Here is a 16,821-nt window from a genome sequence, read left to right on the forward strand (position 1 = left end):
CTATCTATGGGACACAAATCCAGCCAATAATCTACTTTTGTATGATCTGTGAGTTAAGAATAGTTTTCCAATTTTAAATTATTGAAAAAATAATTAAGAATAAAAGCTTGGCATATTTTTCTTTCTTCCTAAAAACAACTGCATATTATCTTCATTCTTGCCATCTGGCCTACAAATCCTAAAACTCTGTCTGTTCCTGTCAATAACATTTGTCTACCCTTGGGAGAGACTCATATTTTCTTATTTTATTCAAAAAGTTGTGATCTACACTATGATTATGTATTGCAAAATTCAAATTGCTCCTGAAGTGGTCAGATGTGATACCTGCAAGCTGGCTCTGGTGCCCTTTTGATCTGTGTCCAGAATTCTTTGCATAAATCTTCACATTGTGGTACAAGATGTCTCAAGCTGCTCCTCTGTCCTTTCCTGCCCCACCTCTGCAATCAGCCATTGCTCTGTGTTCCTCTCAATCCCTCTTACTTGCTAGATGCACGTAACACTGTGTAGCTGGGAAGAAGGAAATCAAAATGCTCTCTGCTCATGAAAGCAGCTGTCTTATTCACTTGGCTGTTACACTTACTGGTCTAGATGTTTCACAGCAGATAATTATGTGGAGTCAGGGGAGAAAAAGAGGGAAGAGAGGAAGGCAAAAGAGTTCAAGAACCTCAAAAGGCCACAAATTTCTATGGAAAATTGTATTATATAATCTAAAAACCTTCATTTTAATCCATAGTCTATTCCATTGATTTCTACTCTTCACAATTTGCTGTCCTCTGAAAATGAATTGTTTTACAAACATAGCCTTAGTTTTAGATAAATGTTATGTGAAATAAGAGACAGGTTTAATACTTATAAACTGAAATTAGTCTCAGATTACACCCTACTTTCTAACCAGGGAAGGTTTGAAAAGATTAGATATCTACCCTGGGATCAGATTCTGCATTTAGTGGGAACCTGAGAATCATTATCTAAGAGCAGCTTATATGAGCAACAGAAGACTGAGGAATGAGTTAAGATTCCATGGGAAGGCTGGGACTGTGGCTCAGTGGTAGCGCACTTGTCTGGCATGTGTGAGCCACTGGGTTCAATTCTTAGCACCACATATAAATAAATAAAATAAAGGTCTATCAATAACTAAATTAAAAAAAAGAGATTCCATGGGAGATGTTAGAATAGATCTGAGATGAAAAAACAATTATTGTGGAAAACAAAAAGGTAACATCTACCATTAAAAAAAAGTAACAGTATTGTAGGGGCATCAATTAGAAAGGGCAACCCAGTGTGCACTGGAAAAGGAATTTGTGTTTTTCAGAAGTTTATATAACCCCTAGAACTTTCTGTAGGTACCAGTTAAACAATAGAAGAAACAACTGGGTGAGTTTAGGGTAGATGATAGGAGAGTGCAAGAAGGGAACTGAAGAATAATCACCATTCCCTGAGATGGGCTGAAAGATTTGACTTACCATCATTCAGATACAAGGAACTCTCCTTGTAGATTTCAATTAGAATCCTTGTGTTTTTTTCATAATTGCTGTAATTAAGTAAATGTGCCCTCTCTTCTCCTGAAGTTTTTTTTTAGTATCTCTAAAACGTTTGATCCCTTTAAAGAACCTGGGATCATCAATAATTGATATGCTTTTCCCAGCATCAACAAAATCTTATCCAATTTACACAAGCTGAGCTACCCAAATAGTTTCTAGGACAGTACTCATTGGCCAAAACAAACTCCATATGGACTATTTATTCCTCAGTGACACAGCAGATCATCCTGAAAATTTTGTGAGAGCTGGTTTTCCTTCAGCAGTTGATCTCAACAGTGAGTACTCACAGGATAGATTCAGAGACACTATCAATTCTCACCTCTTTTGAATGAGAGATTACTATATGTATTTACCTCCTTTTCTCCCTAATTATCTATGAACACCCCCCCACCCCTTTTCTTTGGGACTTCCATGAAGGAATAAGGAGACACAGACAGGCTTCCTACTTACACAATCGCCTTCTCCCACATGCATCAAAGCCATGCAAACAATACTGAGTAGCCAGTGGGCACCTCCTCATGTGCTTTCTCGATTGCTTCCCTGATACCATGGCTCTTAAAATTCTCTTTACCTTTAGACTGAAAGTTCAGTGACTAAATGTAATAAATAAGAAAAAACATTCATTTGAAATGTTTTCAGAAACTGTCCTGATACTCTTTCTCACCAACCAGAGTTTCTGGAACCCTTGGTGACATTTCAGGGTGTGTGTGTGGACGATGTTGTGGGCTGGTAGGAGGCATGTGGTAGCAACTCACACTTCTCTTTTGCCTTTCTCCTCAACTTATACCTCCTACTATGGGCTTCTCCATTTATCCATATAATGCAGTGTAAATTCTCCCTCAGAAAATTGTTTAACAAATATTGTGTGAGTCTATACATATGAGAAAGAAGAAACAGGCTCAATATTTTAAAAATTTACTTATTCTCAGATTACAGCCTCTTTATTTACCAGGGAAAATTTGTACTTTGAAAATATTAAAGATTACCCTGGAATTAATTTCTGAGTTTAGTGTTTAGTATTTACTTCTCAAATGATGTATTCTGGTTCTAAGTTATTAGATTTTTCTGAGATTCTTTCACTAATTTAACATTCCATAAATATTTTTTAGACAGACCTGATAGAGTTGCTTGGCTGATCTGAAGTTTGAAATGTTTTGTGTTTAGATTGTTCACTTTCTGTTGTTTTTAAGTTTATTATTTAAATTTGTATCCAATTTCTAATTCAAACACCTTCTATTGGAAATTATCATAATTTCTATGCAGAATCTTGTAACACTAAGGTAATATTTCTGAAGTAAAACCAATTGGCGTCCCTTAGGAAAAGCATTTTCTTCTATTTTTCACTAAAAACAGCTTCTCAAATCCCAAGCCTCAGAAGACATAAAAAATTATCAGAGACATAAAAAATTACCATAACTAAAAGTGTATCCATTAAAGAATTTATTTGTGTAATAATGAAAAATGTAAGGAATAAAAATGTAAGATAATTCTAAGATATTTTGGATTAAAAGCATGGCCAAAATGTCTGTTACCAATCTTTCCAGCACTGCTAACTGGGCAACTTTGAATAATTTGTTTGACTTCTCTGTGCCTTGATTTCCTCTTCTCTCTGTTTAGAATCATGGAGGTTTGAGGAAAAACTACCTAACTTCTTAGAATCTCTGTTTTCTCATCTTTAAAATAATTATGATAAAAATACAACAATGTTGGATTAACGTAGTTTTAAGTAATTTCGTATGTGATGTGTTTAGCATAGTAAGAGAGTTAATATATATAAGACTTTGAAATGGTACTGGCATGTATTTATCACTAAGTATACAAAATAATAAAGTCCTATAGTATATTAAGAACTTGAAGAGGATTTTGTTTGTACTTGTAGGTGAAAAATCATGGACAATAAGAATTCATACTTATATAACTTTAAAGGCCACTATTTACAACGTCAGTTTGCTAAAATTGAAATGCTGGAAGCTATAGAAGATTTTGAAATTAGAGATGATGATGTCTTCATAATAACATATCCAAAATCTGGTAAGTGTAAGGAGTGGCCTCCTGATATTCTTTGCTTTGGATTGGTATATATGTGTATAAATGTGCTATTTCCCAGACATCAGCAGCAGCCTACATTTGGATATCCATTAAGGATCAGAAAAAAGTTACGCGAAATTCAGATCTCTACTATGTTAGAAATACCTTGTGTCAGAAAGGCAAAAATGTATTTCTGCAGGAAGTTGGGCTAAAGAAGGTACTAAGAACCTTTATAAATGGTGGCTTCTACTTCAGCAGGGAGTGACACATGGAGGGCTTGGTTTGCACTTTTACAATGGTCAATGCAGACTAAAAGGTAAAGCTGTAGATATTAAGATTTCACACACAGTGTTTTCTTATTTATGATGTGGTTGTCCCAGAACACCACACAAAATAAAGTTGGTCATACATGGATTGGTGAAACATGATATATTTTCTAAATATGTACAGTTTTTCACTTCAAGTCAGCCTGTCTCCTTAAATATTTTACAGAGTTTGATGGGCACTGAGGAAATCATTCTATCTCACTAAACTCTGGAACTCAAGACTTCCATTGTCACAATCTGAGAATGGTCTAAAATTGTATTCTATATGTAAGCTAACTTGTTAACTTGCCATAGTTTTATATATGCTGACAGATGACAAGAGAGTTACGAGTTAAATACTAAGGATGTTGTCGTTTATGGTACAGTAAACAGCATGAGTCTATTGCTTGCATGGGTTTCCTTTGGAAAATTGACTTCCACCAATCTTTATGGATCCCAGTGCTTTTGAAGTTCTTGAATTATTTTGTTGAGATGGAAGAGTTGAATTATAGTTTGCCTAGTGTGTGGTCACACCAAATACCTTGATAATTACAGCAATATTTGATGGTATTGCTTATTTCAATGATAAGAATCAGTTCCGTTTCTTTACGATGTGTATTCATAGATTTTCTAACTCTAGCTCAGATACTCATTTGGAGTTCAGACACACAAGCCATCATAAGACTTGGCAGAGATAGAACAGTAGAAAAATAGCAGTTTCATGTGATCATCCATTGGTATGGCTACCAAAGAACTTAATAATCACCAGCAAATTGCCAAGTGCTTCTGGATATCCTGGGCCAAGATTGTAGTGGTTGATGAAAACTTATGTAGGGCCATAGAGGACACCATAACTTTTATTGTTATCAGCTTTGGAGCCTGAAATATCTTGGCATGAGCAATTTTTCAAAATTATGAGTTCTGCTTCATAAGAAGCACTATTATCCTGCTCTTGAGAACAGTGGGATTTGTGTGTTCAAGTCCACATTGCCACTCATAAATAATTCAAAGTAATCATTAATAAATAAATAAGGGAAAACCTTAGTACCATTACATGTGACCACATCTGGGTCCATTCTAATTGGAAATGGAGTAGGACATTTCCATGAATTTCCCAAATCCCTTCATAGCCTGTGAGCAGATTTGAACTCATTAAAGAACCAAGAATCAATAAGAACATTGAAATTTTTGGTCTTCTCTTTCCCTATAATGTGTGTTATCATGGTTTCCTGGGAATATGACATAAGAATATTTCATAACCTTAAATGGTAATAAAAAGGGGGGAAGAAACTGAACATGCTATAATTTTGTTAATTTGTCTAAACTTCTAAAAGATAAAGTTTTAAGAAAGAAGTTGCAGTCAATTTGATGATTACCATTTTAAATATGCATGTGAGGAGAAAAAGCATTCTCAAATTCTATTTACTAAAGAGCACAGAAGTACTAACGAAGACAGAAGTACCCATAAAATGTAGTAAAACAGAACTCAATATTATAATTTATTTTATGAAAATCTAGAATAAATGAAATCAAAGGATCTAAGCAGAAAGACATGGCAGAGTGGGAAGTGCTAATTCCCCTGATGTGATCAACTCAGTCTCTGTGCGTATGTGGAAATATCACACCCTACATCATCCATAGGTCGAATTATTACAAGTTAATAATAAAAAAAAAGACCTCACATGGAATACAGGAAACAAAGAGAACATCAAGAATTAATCCAAGTCATCACTGTCACAGAATCAGAACAATCACAACTCCTTAAGTGAGAAAGGAACTAAGACGACTTGATTTTATCTTTACTAACTTTAATATAGACAAAAAGCAAACCAGAAATTGGGCAAACTCATTAGCATATTTGGAGTGTTTTAAAGAAAAAAAGCTCAAGTGATTTCACGATGCATGAGATTACTGTTGATATTTATTATTTCAACTCCTTCAGGTTTGAAAACAAGATGATTTATCTTTACAGGAACCTTCTGGACTCAGCAGATTCTATCCTTGATTTATTTTGAGGGACATCGTAACAGAACTGAAAACATCACAACAGCCCTTAGAGCTCCCTTCGTTGAATACAATAATCACAATGTGGACCATAGCAAAAGACCATCTCCTCGCTTCTTCACTTCCCATCTACAGTATAATTTAGTACCCAAAGGTCTGAAGAATCAAAAAGCTAAAGTAAGTCATACAGATTAATTAACCATTTTGGGGACAGAAAAACTAAATCCCCTTATCCACATACTTTCAAATGTTATAATTATTCTATGCTTAGGATGTTGTCTTGCACATTATATGAAGTTATAAATATATGTATACTCTTGAGCTATTGCACGTATAATTCTATAGTTTATCACAAAATGTCTTTCACATTGGCCATAAAATTCTTTTTTATGGTTTCATAGGATTTTATTTTATGGTTCACAGTATTTAATATGTATTTAATCAACAAGGTAAGTTGCAGCAAATGTGTATATTATATTTTAATAAACATTCTTATGAAGGTTCACATGTTTTTATTCTTGTGCCATGTTTCACTGAAGATGGAATTTTCAGATTAAAATAGCCAACTATTTTAAGTGTTGGCAGTCATTACCTCCTTTTCTTCTATAATGTATCAATTTACTCTTTAGTAAATAGCATTTGAGAATACTTTTTCTCCTCACATGCATATTAAAATTGGTAATCAACAAATATGACTAATATCCTAGAATAACAATTTGTTCTTGAGTACATTGCAAACCTTTTGATTTTAATGAGATTACCTTTTATATTTTTATAGGACCTTAAATAACCTTTAAATATCCATTGGCCCATTTTTCTCTAATTTGTCTTATTTACTGTTTTGTGGAACAATTTCCATAAGGCAGTGTTTTCCCAATCAATGGATTACCTTTAAAAATTGTTGAAAGCTTTTAATTTTATGTAACTGATCTGTTAATGTTACTTTCATGACTTGTAGCTTTGGTGCTTTAGTAAGGAAACACTTTCCCACTGCAAAGATTATGCAAATACTCTCAAGCTTTTACCTAATTAACTTCATTTTTTTGTTCTTATTTATGATTATAAGTTATATTTCATACAACACATGATGAAGCACATAAATATTGCATGATATTTATCCAACAGTTTTACCAATTGATCTAACACAATTTCTTGAAAGATTTGCTTTAAAAAATTTCCACTATTTTGAAATCTACATATTGACATACTGAATCTCTATTGTTCCTCTCTTCCTACTGTCCATTCTTCATTCCAAAAATAGATACTTCTGTTTGATATGTGATAATTTTTCGTTGGTTTACATATTTTAACTAATAATGCAAATTATCTCATCCACCTTAAAAATATTTTAAACCCATAATGATTTTTAAATGTGGATTTTTAATTTAATAGAAACAGGGATTAGTTCTGAGCCAGCTAGCATTACAATATTCCAGTATTCGTCCATCTTCATTCTGTGGCTCTATTTTATCAAGTCTACTTACTTTCATGTCTTCCGTATGTACCTTATCTTGTTCTCAGTGTATTTTTACCCACTATGTGTAAATCTTAAATGGCTGAGAAAAGTATAGCATATTTTCCCATGATCTTATCAATTTACTCCAATTCTATGGTTTCATATTTCATTTTCATTTATTCTGGAATGATGAAAATTTTATATTCTCTCCTGTTTAGAGTTTTCAGAATACAAGGTGTTTTCAATTTCACTGAGTGCTATCCTCTGAAGAAGTTACTTCTTTTAGGAATCATAATTTAGTATTTCCTACTTTGTGATTAATGCTTTCATTTTAATTATCCTTTTCATGTTTTGTTTGCATTTCTCTTTCTACTTCTTGAATTAAGTATTTAGTATATCTACTTCCAAATATATATTTTTGAATTTGAACATTTTAAAAGGATACATATCCTTTTTAGTATGGGTATGGATACAATTTTGTTATGCTTTAGATACTCTGTCATATCAGCTTTATTTTTCTAATTGATTCCACTCTTTTGATATTGTTTTTTTATTTGTAAGAGTTTATATAATTACCTATCATCAGATAATGGTACTTTAAGAGTTCTGATTTTGGGCCAGGCATGGTGCAAGAAGATTGTGGGTTTCAAGCCAGCCTCAGCAAAAAGTGAGATGCTAAGCAACTCAGTGAGATCCTGTCTCTAAATAAAATATAAAATCGGGCTTGGGATGTGACTCAGTGGCCGAGTGCTCCTGAGTTCAATCCCAGTACAGAGTTCTAATTTTAGGGACTTATTATTGTCAATCATACAATCAGTTTTTTCATGTGTAATGTGTTCCACAACTACATAAGAAAAAGAGATAACTTCTGTGTGCAGCTGGGTGCAGTGGTGCACTCCTATAATTCCAGAGCCTCAGGAGGCTGAGATAGTAGGTTCCCAAATACAAGCCAGCCTCAGCAATTTAGTGAGGCCATGAGCAACTAACTTAGTGAGACTCTGTCTCAAAATAAAATATAATATTTTATGCCTTGTTCTGTTTTCTTTCCCTGTCCCACCCTGGGATTTTTGCCAAATGGTTTTGTTTATTCTAGTTTTTTAATGCTATTTTCACTACTGCATAGTTTTACAAGTTGTGTTGGTAGTTCTATCAGATCTATACTTTCTCTTCATTGAATAATTAGGTTACACTAATACTCTGCTATAACTACATGCTGCTAAGAATGTTCTTGAGTGTGTAACCTGGGCACATCTGCAGCAGCTTCCCTAGATTATACATCCAAGAAAGGAACTGCAAAGCCACAATGCAAGGATGTTCAACTTTATGGGGTGAGGCTGTATATTGTTAAGAAAGCACCTGTATCCGGTCATACTGATATCAGTAATTCATGTGTTCTTAGTTTCTTATTTTATCCCTAGTAATTTTACATATCAGACTTTTAATTTTTTATCAATATGATAGTTGTAATCTCAAACTAATTTTAATTTGCATGTCCATACTCAGTTATGAGATTAAACGTGTTTTTTTTTAAACAGAGGTCTAAACTTCATTTTCTATTTTCACTTTTTCCAGTACTACACATCAAATATCAGATAATATCAAGGATGTTCAATTAATACAGTCTATGTAAACTAATTTAAAATATTTAAAATCTTTATAAATAATTAATTCCACTTTTTAGAAATTTGTCTTACATTATTGCACACATGTGAACCATCATATAAATGATAGTATTAATTGAATTGAATTGAATTAATATCAAAAAGAATAAATTTGTAACCACCTAAATTTCCAAGACTAGCAGACTATATGAAAATAATTATGATTCAATGTGGTAATAAAATATTATGTAGCTGTTAAAAATTTGTAATAATAACCAAGGATTGCTAAAATTATTTTGTACTTCTCCTTGTAGGTTCTTTATGTCTACAGAAATCCTAAAGATATTTTGGTCTCTTTTTTTTATTTTACAAATTGGCTAGCTATATTAAAACCTTCAGATACACTTGACCATTTCATGGAAAAGTTTCTAGATGGAAAAGGTAACTAAGACTTTACTTATCAAGCAACATGTTTATGAAACAATGCTGCCAAAGGCCAAATTCCCTAATTTAGGAAACATGTTTTAGAGAGACAGGGAAGGACAATTGTAGACCATGGATGTTTGTGAGTAATTACTATTGTACATCAACTTAACCACACATGGCTTTTCTATCCTTGCCAGGACCATTGGGGGTTGTCAAATTTGTGAAGCCTATTGTTTAGGAAATATTTTAACCAGACCATAAGAGGTGCAAGAATATTCTAGCAATTTCATCTAACTAGAAATGTAGGTAGCGTCACACATTCATGAATTGTTAAGAACCAGGGGGAGTTTCTGTGCTATGTCATGGACCTGTGGTAGGCTGTCAAGGAAGCTATGGAATTTTCATTCCACTTCTGAGGAGGATGGATAGATAAGAGATTGGAGAGTGGCATCAGGATCTCTCTCCTTTAAAGATTGTGTTCAGGTTCTGTATCATTGTAGATGGCTAATGTTATTATCCAGAGATCTTAAGGAACGGAAAAAATGAAAACATGTTTTCATTGAAGGAAGCAGGTAAAAAATTTACCTTAAAAATTTATCTTCAAACTTAGACCCTTGGGTTTTATTTCTGTATTATTGCTTTCTTTCAATATATAGAACAGTTTTGCATAGGGAGGTTTCTATGAAAATCATGTGATTGTTTCCCAATACAGTACCCATTTAAAAACAGTAATATAGATGTCAGTTGGTAGGAAATTTTTATTTCTGAATAGCTATTGTTATTCAAAAGGAGGAGGAGGAGGAGGAGGAGGAGGAGGAGGAGGAGGAGGAGTTCAATAAGTGCAACATCTTCATCTATATTTTCACTTCTTTTTTTCCACAGTGGAAGCAAACTGTTGGTTTGATCATATAAGAGGCTGGTATGAACGCAGAAATGACTTCAATATTATGTTCATGTGCTATGAAGATATGAAGAAGGTGGAATAAGAAGGCTATTTTAAAATATATGTATATATTCTCCTAAGCCCTTTATTCTCTTGGTTTCTTCAAAACACATTCTTCTAGTCATTTTCATATCTAACTATTCCTTAGACTTTTAATGGTGCAGGGAAGAGGGTGGCATTCCTAATTTCCTGCCTATCCCTTATTAACAGGTATTCCTCAGGGCTGTGTTCTCACTATCCACAGTCATTATCCACAGTCACATTGCTATATCCACCACATATGGCAATGAAGGCATCTGACCCCTTCCATGATGTATCTTTCTGAATGTTTTTATTTTCCCTGTCCCTAGTTCCCAGTTCTGTATTTCTCTTTTCATCTGGGTTTAACTTTCTAGGAAATTTATTCACTAATATCTCCATTTCGATTAATGAGCTTAGGTCTATTTTAAGTCTGAAATCTCATAGAATTAATCCATCTTTCCTATGAACAGCTATTGCATATAGTATTTCTGGTTTGGTTTTATCCCCATTGCACTTTTTAATTGTGGTAAAATATCCATAACTAAAATATACCATTTTAACTATCTTTTCAAAGTTATTTCAAATGATCTTTATTTTATTTATTTATTATTTTTTTTCGTTATTTGTTTGGTTGGTTGGTTTGGTTTGGTTGCTACTGGGGATTGAACCCAGGGATTCTCTACCACTGAGTTACATTACCTGAACTTTTTGATAATGGATTTCAGTATGGCATGTTCATGTATACATATAACATATTTTGATCAATTCCACACTCTCCCGTACGCTCCCTTATTTCTCTTCTCACCTCCCTGACTCCTTTCTTCTTCTCTAATAGTCTCTTCTACATTCATGCCTTCCTTTTCTTCCCTCTAAATCCCACATAAGAGAGAAAAAAATGTGATACTTCTATTTCTGAGTCTGGCTTAGTTTGCTTAAAGTGATGATCTCCAGTTCTATTCGTTTTTCTGAAAATGACATTATTTTGTTCTTTAAGAATGAATAGTATTCCATTCTGTGCATATACCACATTTTTTCTTTATTCATTTATATGCTGATGGATACCTAGGCTGTTTTTCTATATTGAATATTGTGACTCTTGCTGCTATGAACATGAACATGCATGTATCACTCTATGCTAAATTTAATGCTTCTGGATAAATTCAAAGGAGTGGTAGAGCTGGGTCGTATGGTAGTTCCATTTTTAGTCTTTTGAGGAACTTCCATACTGATTTTCATAATGTCTGTACCAATTTGCAGTCCCACCAACAGTACATAAGGGTTCATTTCCCCTCTCACATTCTTACCAGCATTTATTGGGGTTTTTTGTTTGTTTGTTTGTTTGTTTGTTTGTTTGGGTTTGGTTGGTACTAGGGATTAAACCCAGGGGTACTCTACCACTGAGTTACACTTCCTGCACTTTATTTATTTTTTTTTAATATTGGGACAGGGTCTCACTAAGTTGGTGAGGCTGGCGTTGAACTTAAGATCCTCCTTCCTCAGGCTCCTGTGTTACTGGTGCATTCTGACTGGAGTGAAATGGAATTTCAGTGTGGCTTTGATAAAGGGATAAAGATGTTGAACATTTTTTATGTAATGGTTGGCCATTTGTACTTCTTTTTGAAATGTCTGTTTTGTTCATTTGCTGATTTATTGAATGTGTTGTTTGGGTGGGGGGTTGTTGTTCTTTGTGAGTCTGTGTGTGTGTGTTATTTTTAGTTCTTTATATTTTCTGGGTCTTAATTATCTGTCAGAAGTGTAGCTGCCAATGATATTCTCTCCTTCTGTCGGCTCTCTCTTCAGGCTGCTAATTGTTACCACTGCTGTGCATAAGCTTTTTATTTGATGCAACACCATTTGTCTATTTTTGCTTTTATTTCTTGAACTTTAGGATTCCTATTTAAGAAGTCATTGACAGTGCCTGCATGTTGGAATTTTTCACCTACACTTGATTGTGTTGTGTGTTTACCTGTATGTAACTCATGTATCCTTCACATACTAAATAATCTTTCATAACTATGACTCTTCCAGGACCTCAGAAGTTCAGTGCTTAAAATCTGCAAGTTTCTTGCAAAATCACTGAGTGAAGAAGATTTGGATTCTGTTGTGAGACAGGCTGAATTTCAAAACATGAAGTGTGATCCACTAGCAAATTATAAAAATATTGTAAAATATAAAGTTGGAATTAGAAATGATGAGGGAAATTTCCTGCGCAAAGGTAATTCTCAGGGGTTTATAGTAGCAAAAATATTGAGAGTTCTTTTGGGTCTTTGTAAACTATGAGAAAAAGTCAGTGCTTCCAATGTATCTCTTCCAGTGATAATGATATTTGAGACCAGAGAAGATCAAGCATCCTAACTGAAAGTAGGCCTGGAGTATCTTTCAGGGAACCTAGCTGTATTTTAGTATGCAGTCTGACAATTTAACTTGTTTAACAAATATTTCCTTCTTTTCTTATAGGTCACATGACCTACTCTTTTTAAATTTTGTTATTGTCTTATGTGAAAGCAATGGATATATTGAACCAGTAGAACAATAACCCTTTTTTCCTTTATTTCTCCTAAATATTCCAAGTAAACTTAATGCATGTTTTCTTAAGGGAGAGGATGTTTGGAATATTATTTCCTGAAAGTCAGAGTGCTTCCTTACAAAAAGTAATGCAATATCTTCATAGTATTATCTGCTATGAATTTAATTTAATTACTTCAAAAATAATTAAGATCTCTATTTTGGTATAATATATTATATGCCAGGAGTTGTTAAGAATGGATATATTTCCCTCTTAAGTTCACAGTTTTTAATTTAAACTTTAACTTAGAACATTCTAAACCATAATTTGGCTTCTATTTTATTCATATTTTATTTTGTAACATTCATAATTTAATAATATTATGACAAATGTTGATTTGTAAGCAATTATTTAAATATTTTATATACATTAACTTGGATATTTAGTTTTTATATTTTTAAAATTAATCAACTTATTTATTCTAATTTGTTATATATGACAGCAGAATGCATTACAGTTCATATTCCAAATATAGAGCACAATTTTTCATACCTCGAGTGGAATACAAAGTATATTCACACCATTCATGTCTTCATACATGTACTTAGGGTAATGATGTCCATCTCATTCCACCATCTTTCCTACCCCCATGCCCCCTCCCTTTCTCTCCCACCCCTCTGCCCTATCTAGAATTTGTGTAATCCTTCCTTGCTCCCCCTCCCAACCCCACTATGAATCAGCCTCCTTAAAATCAGAGAAAACATTCAGCATTTGTTTTGGGGGGTTAGCTAACTTCACCTAGCATTACATTCTCCAACTCCATCCATTTACTTGCAAATGCCATGATTTTGTTCTCTTTTTTTTTGCTGAGTAATATTCCATTGTGTAGACATACCACATTTTCTTTATCCATTGATCTACTGAAGGGCATCTCTGTTGGTTCCACAGTTTAGCTATTGTGAATTGTGCTGCTATAAATATTGATGGGGCTGTGTCCCTGTAGTATACTGTTTTTAAGTCCATTGAGTGTAGACTGAGGAGTGGGATAACTGGGTCAAAAGGTGGTTCCATTCCCAGTTTTCCAAGGAATCTCCATACTGTTTTCCAAATTGACTGAACCAATTTGCAGTCCCACCAGCAATGTATAAGTGTGCCCTTTCTCCCACATCCTCACCCAACACTTATTGTTGTTTGTATGTATTCATTTTTTAGAACCAAAAGAAGCTTTTAATGCTGAAAAATACAATAACTGAAATTTAAAATTTTTTTATTAGTTGCTCAAGACAATACAATGATCTTGACATATCATACATTTGATTCAAATGGGGTATGAATTCTTATTTTTCCACGTGTACAGATTGCAGGATCACATTGGTTATACAGCCACGTTTATACATACAGCCATACTAGTGTCTGTTGTATTCTGCTGCCCTTCCTATCCCCCCTCCCTCCCCTCCTCTCCCATCACCTCTCTCTACCCCCATCTACTGTGACACATTTCTCTCTCTTTTTTCTTTCCCCTCACACCATCATACATGTATTTTGTATAACAATGAGGGTCACCTTCCATCTTCCGTGCAATTCCCTTTCTCCCTCCCATTCCCTCCAACCTCTCGTCCCTGTTTAGTGGTAATCTTCTTCTCATGCTCTTCCTCCCTACTCTGTTTTGAGTCACCCCCCTTATATCAAAGAAGACATTTGGCATTTGTTTTTTAGGGATTGGCTAACTTCACTTAGCATAATCTGCTCTAATGCCATCCATTTCCTTGCAAATGCCATGATTTTGTTATTTTTTAGTGCTGAGTAATATTCCAGTGTGTATAAATGCCATATTTTTTTAATCCATTCATCTATTGAAGGGCATCTAGGTTGGTTCCACAGTCTAGCTATTGTGAATTGTGCTGCTATGAACATTGATGTAGCTGTGTCCCTGTAGTATGCTCTTTTAAGGTCTTTTGGGTATAGTCCAAGAAGAGAAATAGCTGGGTCAAATGGTGGTTCCATTCCCAGCTTTCCAAGGAATCTCCATACTGCTTTCCAAATTGGCTGAACCAATTTGCAGTCCCACCAGCAATGTACAAGTGTACCTTTTTCTCCACATCCTCACCAGCACTTGTTATTGTTTGACTTCATAATGGCTGCCATTCTTACTGGAGTGAGATGGTATCTTAGAGTGATCTTAATTTGTATTTCTCTGATTGATAGAGATGGTGAGCATATTTTTGTGTAATTGTTAATTGATTGTATATCCTCCTCTGAGAAGTGTCTGTTCAGATCCTTGCCCATTTGTTGATTGGGTTATTTGATTTCTTATTGTCTAGTTTTTTTAGTTCTTTGTATACTCTGGAGATTAAAGCTCTATCTGAAGTGGGAGGGGTAAAAATTTGTTCCCAGGATGTAGGCCCCCTATTTACCTCTCTTATTATTTCTCTTGCTGAGAAAAAAACTTTTTAGTTTGAATACGTCACATTTGTTGATTCTTGATTTTAACTCTTGTGCTATAGGTGTCCTATTAAGGAATTTGGAGCCCAACCCCACGAGGTGGAGATTAGGGCCAACTTTTTCTTCTATTAGACGCAGAGTCTCTGGTTTTATTCCTAGCTCCTGATCCATTTTGAGTTATCTTTTGTGCATGGAGAGAGAAAGGGATTCAATTTCATTCTTGTTGCATATGTTCAGTTCTCCCAGCACCATTTGTTGAAGATGCTATCCTTTCTCCATTGCATGGTTTTAGCACCTTTGTATAATATAAGGTAGTTGTAATTTTGTGAATTGGTCTCTGCATCCTCTATTCTATACCATTGGTCTACCTGCCTGTTTTGGTACCAGTACCATGCTGTTTTTATTACTATTGCTCTGTAGTATAGTTTGAAGTCTGGTATCGCTATGCCACCTGTTTCACTCTTCCTGCTTAGAATTGCTTTTGCTATTCTGGGTCTCTTATTTTTCCAGATGAATTTCATGATTGCTTTTTCTATTTCTGCGAGGAATGCCATTGGTATTTTGATTGGCATGGCATTAAACCTATAGAGTACTTTTGATAATATGGCCATTTTAATGATATTAATTCTTCCTATCCATGAACAAGGTATATCTTTCCATCTTCTAAGGTCTTCTTCTACTTCTCTCTTTAAGGTTCTGAAGTTTTCATTGTATAGGTCTTTAACCTCTTTTGTTAGGTTGATTCCCAAGTTGTTGTTGTTTTTTTTGAGGATATTATAAATGGGGTGATTGTCCTCATTTCCATTTCAGAGGATTTGTCACTGATATACAGGAATGCCTTTGATGTATGGGTGTTGGTTATATATCATGCCACTTTGCTGAATTCATTTACTAGTTCTAGAAGTTTCCTGGTAGAACCTTTTGGGTCTGCTAGTTATAGGATCATGTCATGTGCAAATAGTGCTAATTTAAGTTCTTCTTTTCCTATCTTTATGCCTTTAATTTCTTTCGTCTGTCTTATTGCTCTGGCCAGTGTTTCGAGAAATATGTTGAATAGAAGTGGTGAGAGAGGGCATCCCTGTCTTGTTCCAGATTTTAGAGGGAATGCCTTCATTTTTTCTCCATTTAGAATAATGCTTGCCTGAGGCTTAGCATCAACAGCTTTTACAATGTTGAGGTAAGTTCCTATTATCCCTAGTTTTTCTAGTGTTTTGAACATAAAGGGATATTGTATTTTGTCAAATGCTTTTTCTGTGTCTATCGAGATGATCATATGGTTCTTATCTTAAAGTCTATTGATGTGGTGAATTACATTTATTGATTTCCATATATTGAACCAGCCTTGCATCCCAGGTATGAATTCTACTTGATCATAGTGCAAGATCTTTTTGAGATTTTTTTATCCAATTTGCCAGAATTTTATTGAGGATTTTTGCATCTAGGTTCATTAGAGATATTGGTCTGTAGTTTTCTTTCTTTGAAGTGTCTTTGTCTGTTTTTCCTAAACCAGGGTGATGTTGGCCTCATAGAATGAATTTGGAAGTACAC

At 34.3% G+C, this 16,821-nt stretch overlaps 1 protein-coding gene across 5 annotated transcripts in view; it reads left to right on the top strand.

Annotated features, from left to right (window-relative positions):
- Positions 1–16,821, top strand: part of LOC124080487 (amine sulfotransferase-like) — a 60,320-nt gene that overhangs the window by 28,788 nt on the left and 14,711 nt on the right. For 4 of the 5 annotated variants that reach the window (XM_058573272.1, XM_046426405.2, XM_046426404.2 and 1 more), the window contains 5 exons: positions 3,421–3,572; positions 5,847–6,055; positions 9,250–9,376; positions 10,244–10,338; positions 12,354–12,540. In XM_058573272.1, coding sequence (XP_058429255.1) covers positions 3,431–3,572; positions 5,847–6,055; positions 9,250–9,376; positions 10,244–10,338; positions 12,354–12,540 — 760 coding nt within the window. In that variant the 5' untranslated portion in view covers positions 3,421–3,430. Of the gene's footprint in view, positions 1–1,218; positions 1,817–3,420; positions 3,573–5,846; positions 6,056–9,249; positions 9,377–10,243; positions 10,339–12,353; positions 12,541–16,821 lie in introns of those variants that run through there. The other variant, XM_046426407.2, reaches the window with a different exon arrangement.

The sequence above is a fragment of the Marmota monax genome, unplaced genomic scaffold, assembly GCF_021218885.2.
Source record: "Marmota monax isolate L192 unplaced genomic scaffold, Marmota_monax_Labrador192_F-V1.1 WCK01_AAM20220418_F8-fsc00174, whole genome shotgun sequence".
Taxonomy (NCBI): Eukaryota; Metazoa; Chordata; class Mammalia; order Rodentia; family Sciuridae; genus Marmota; species Marmota monax.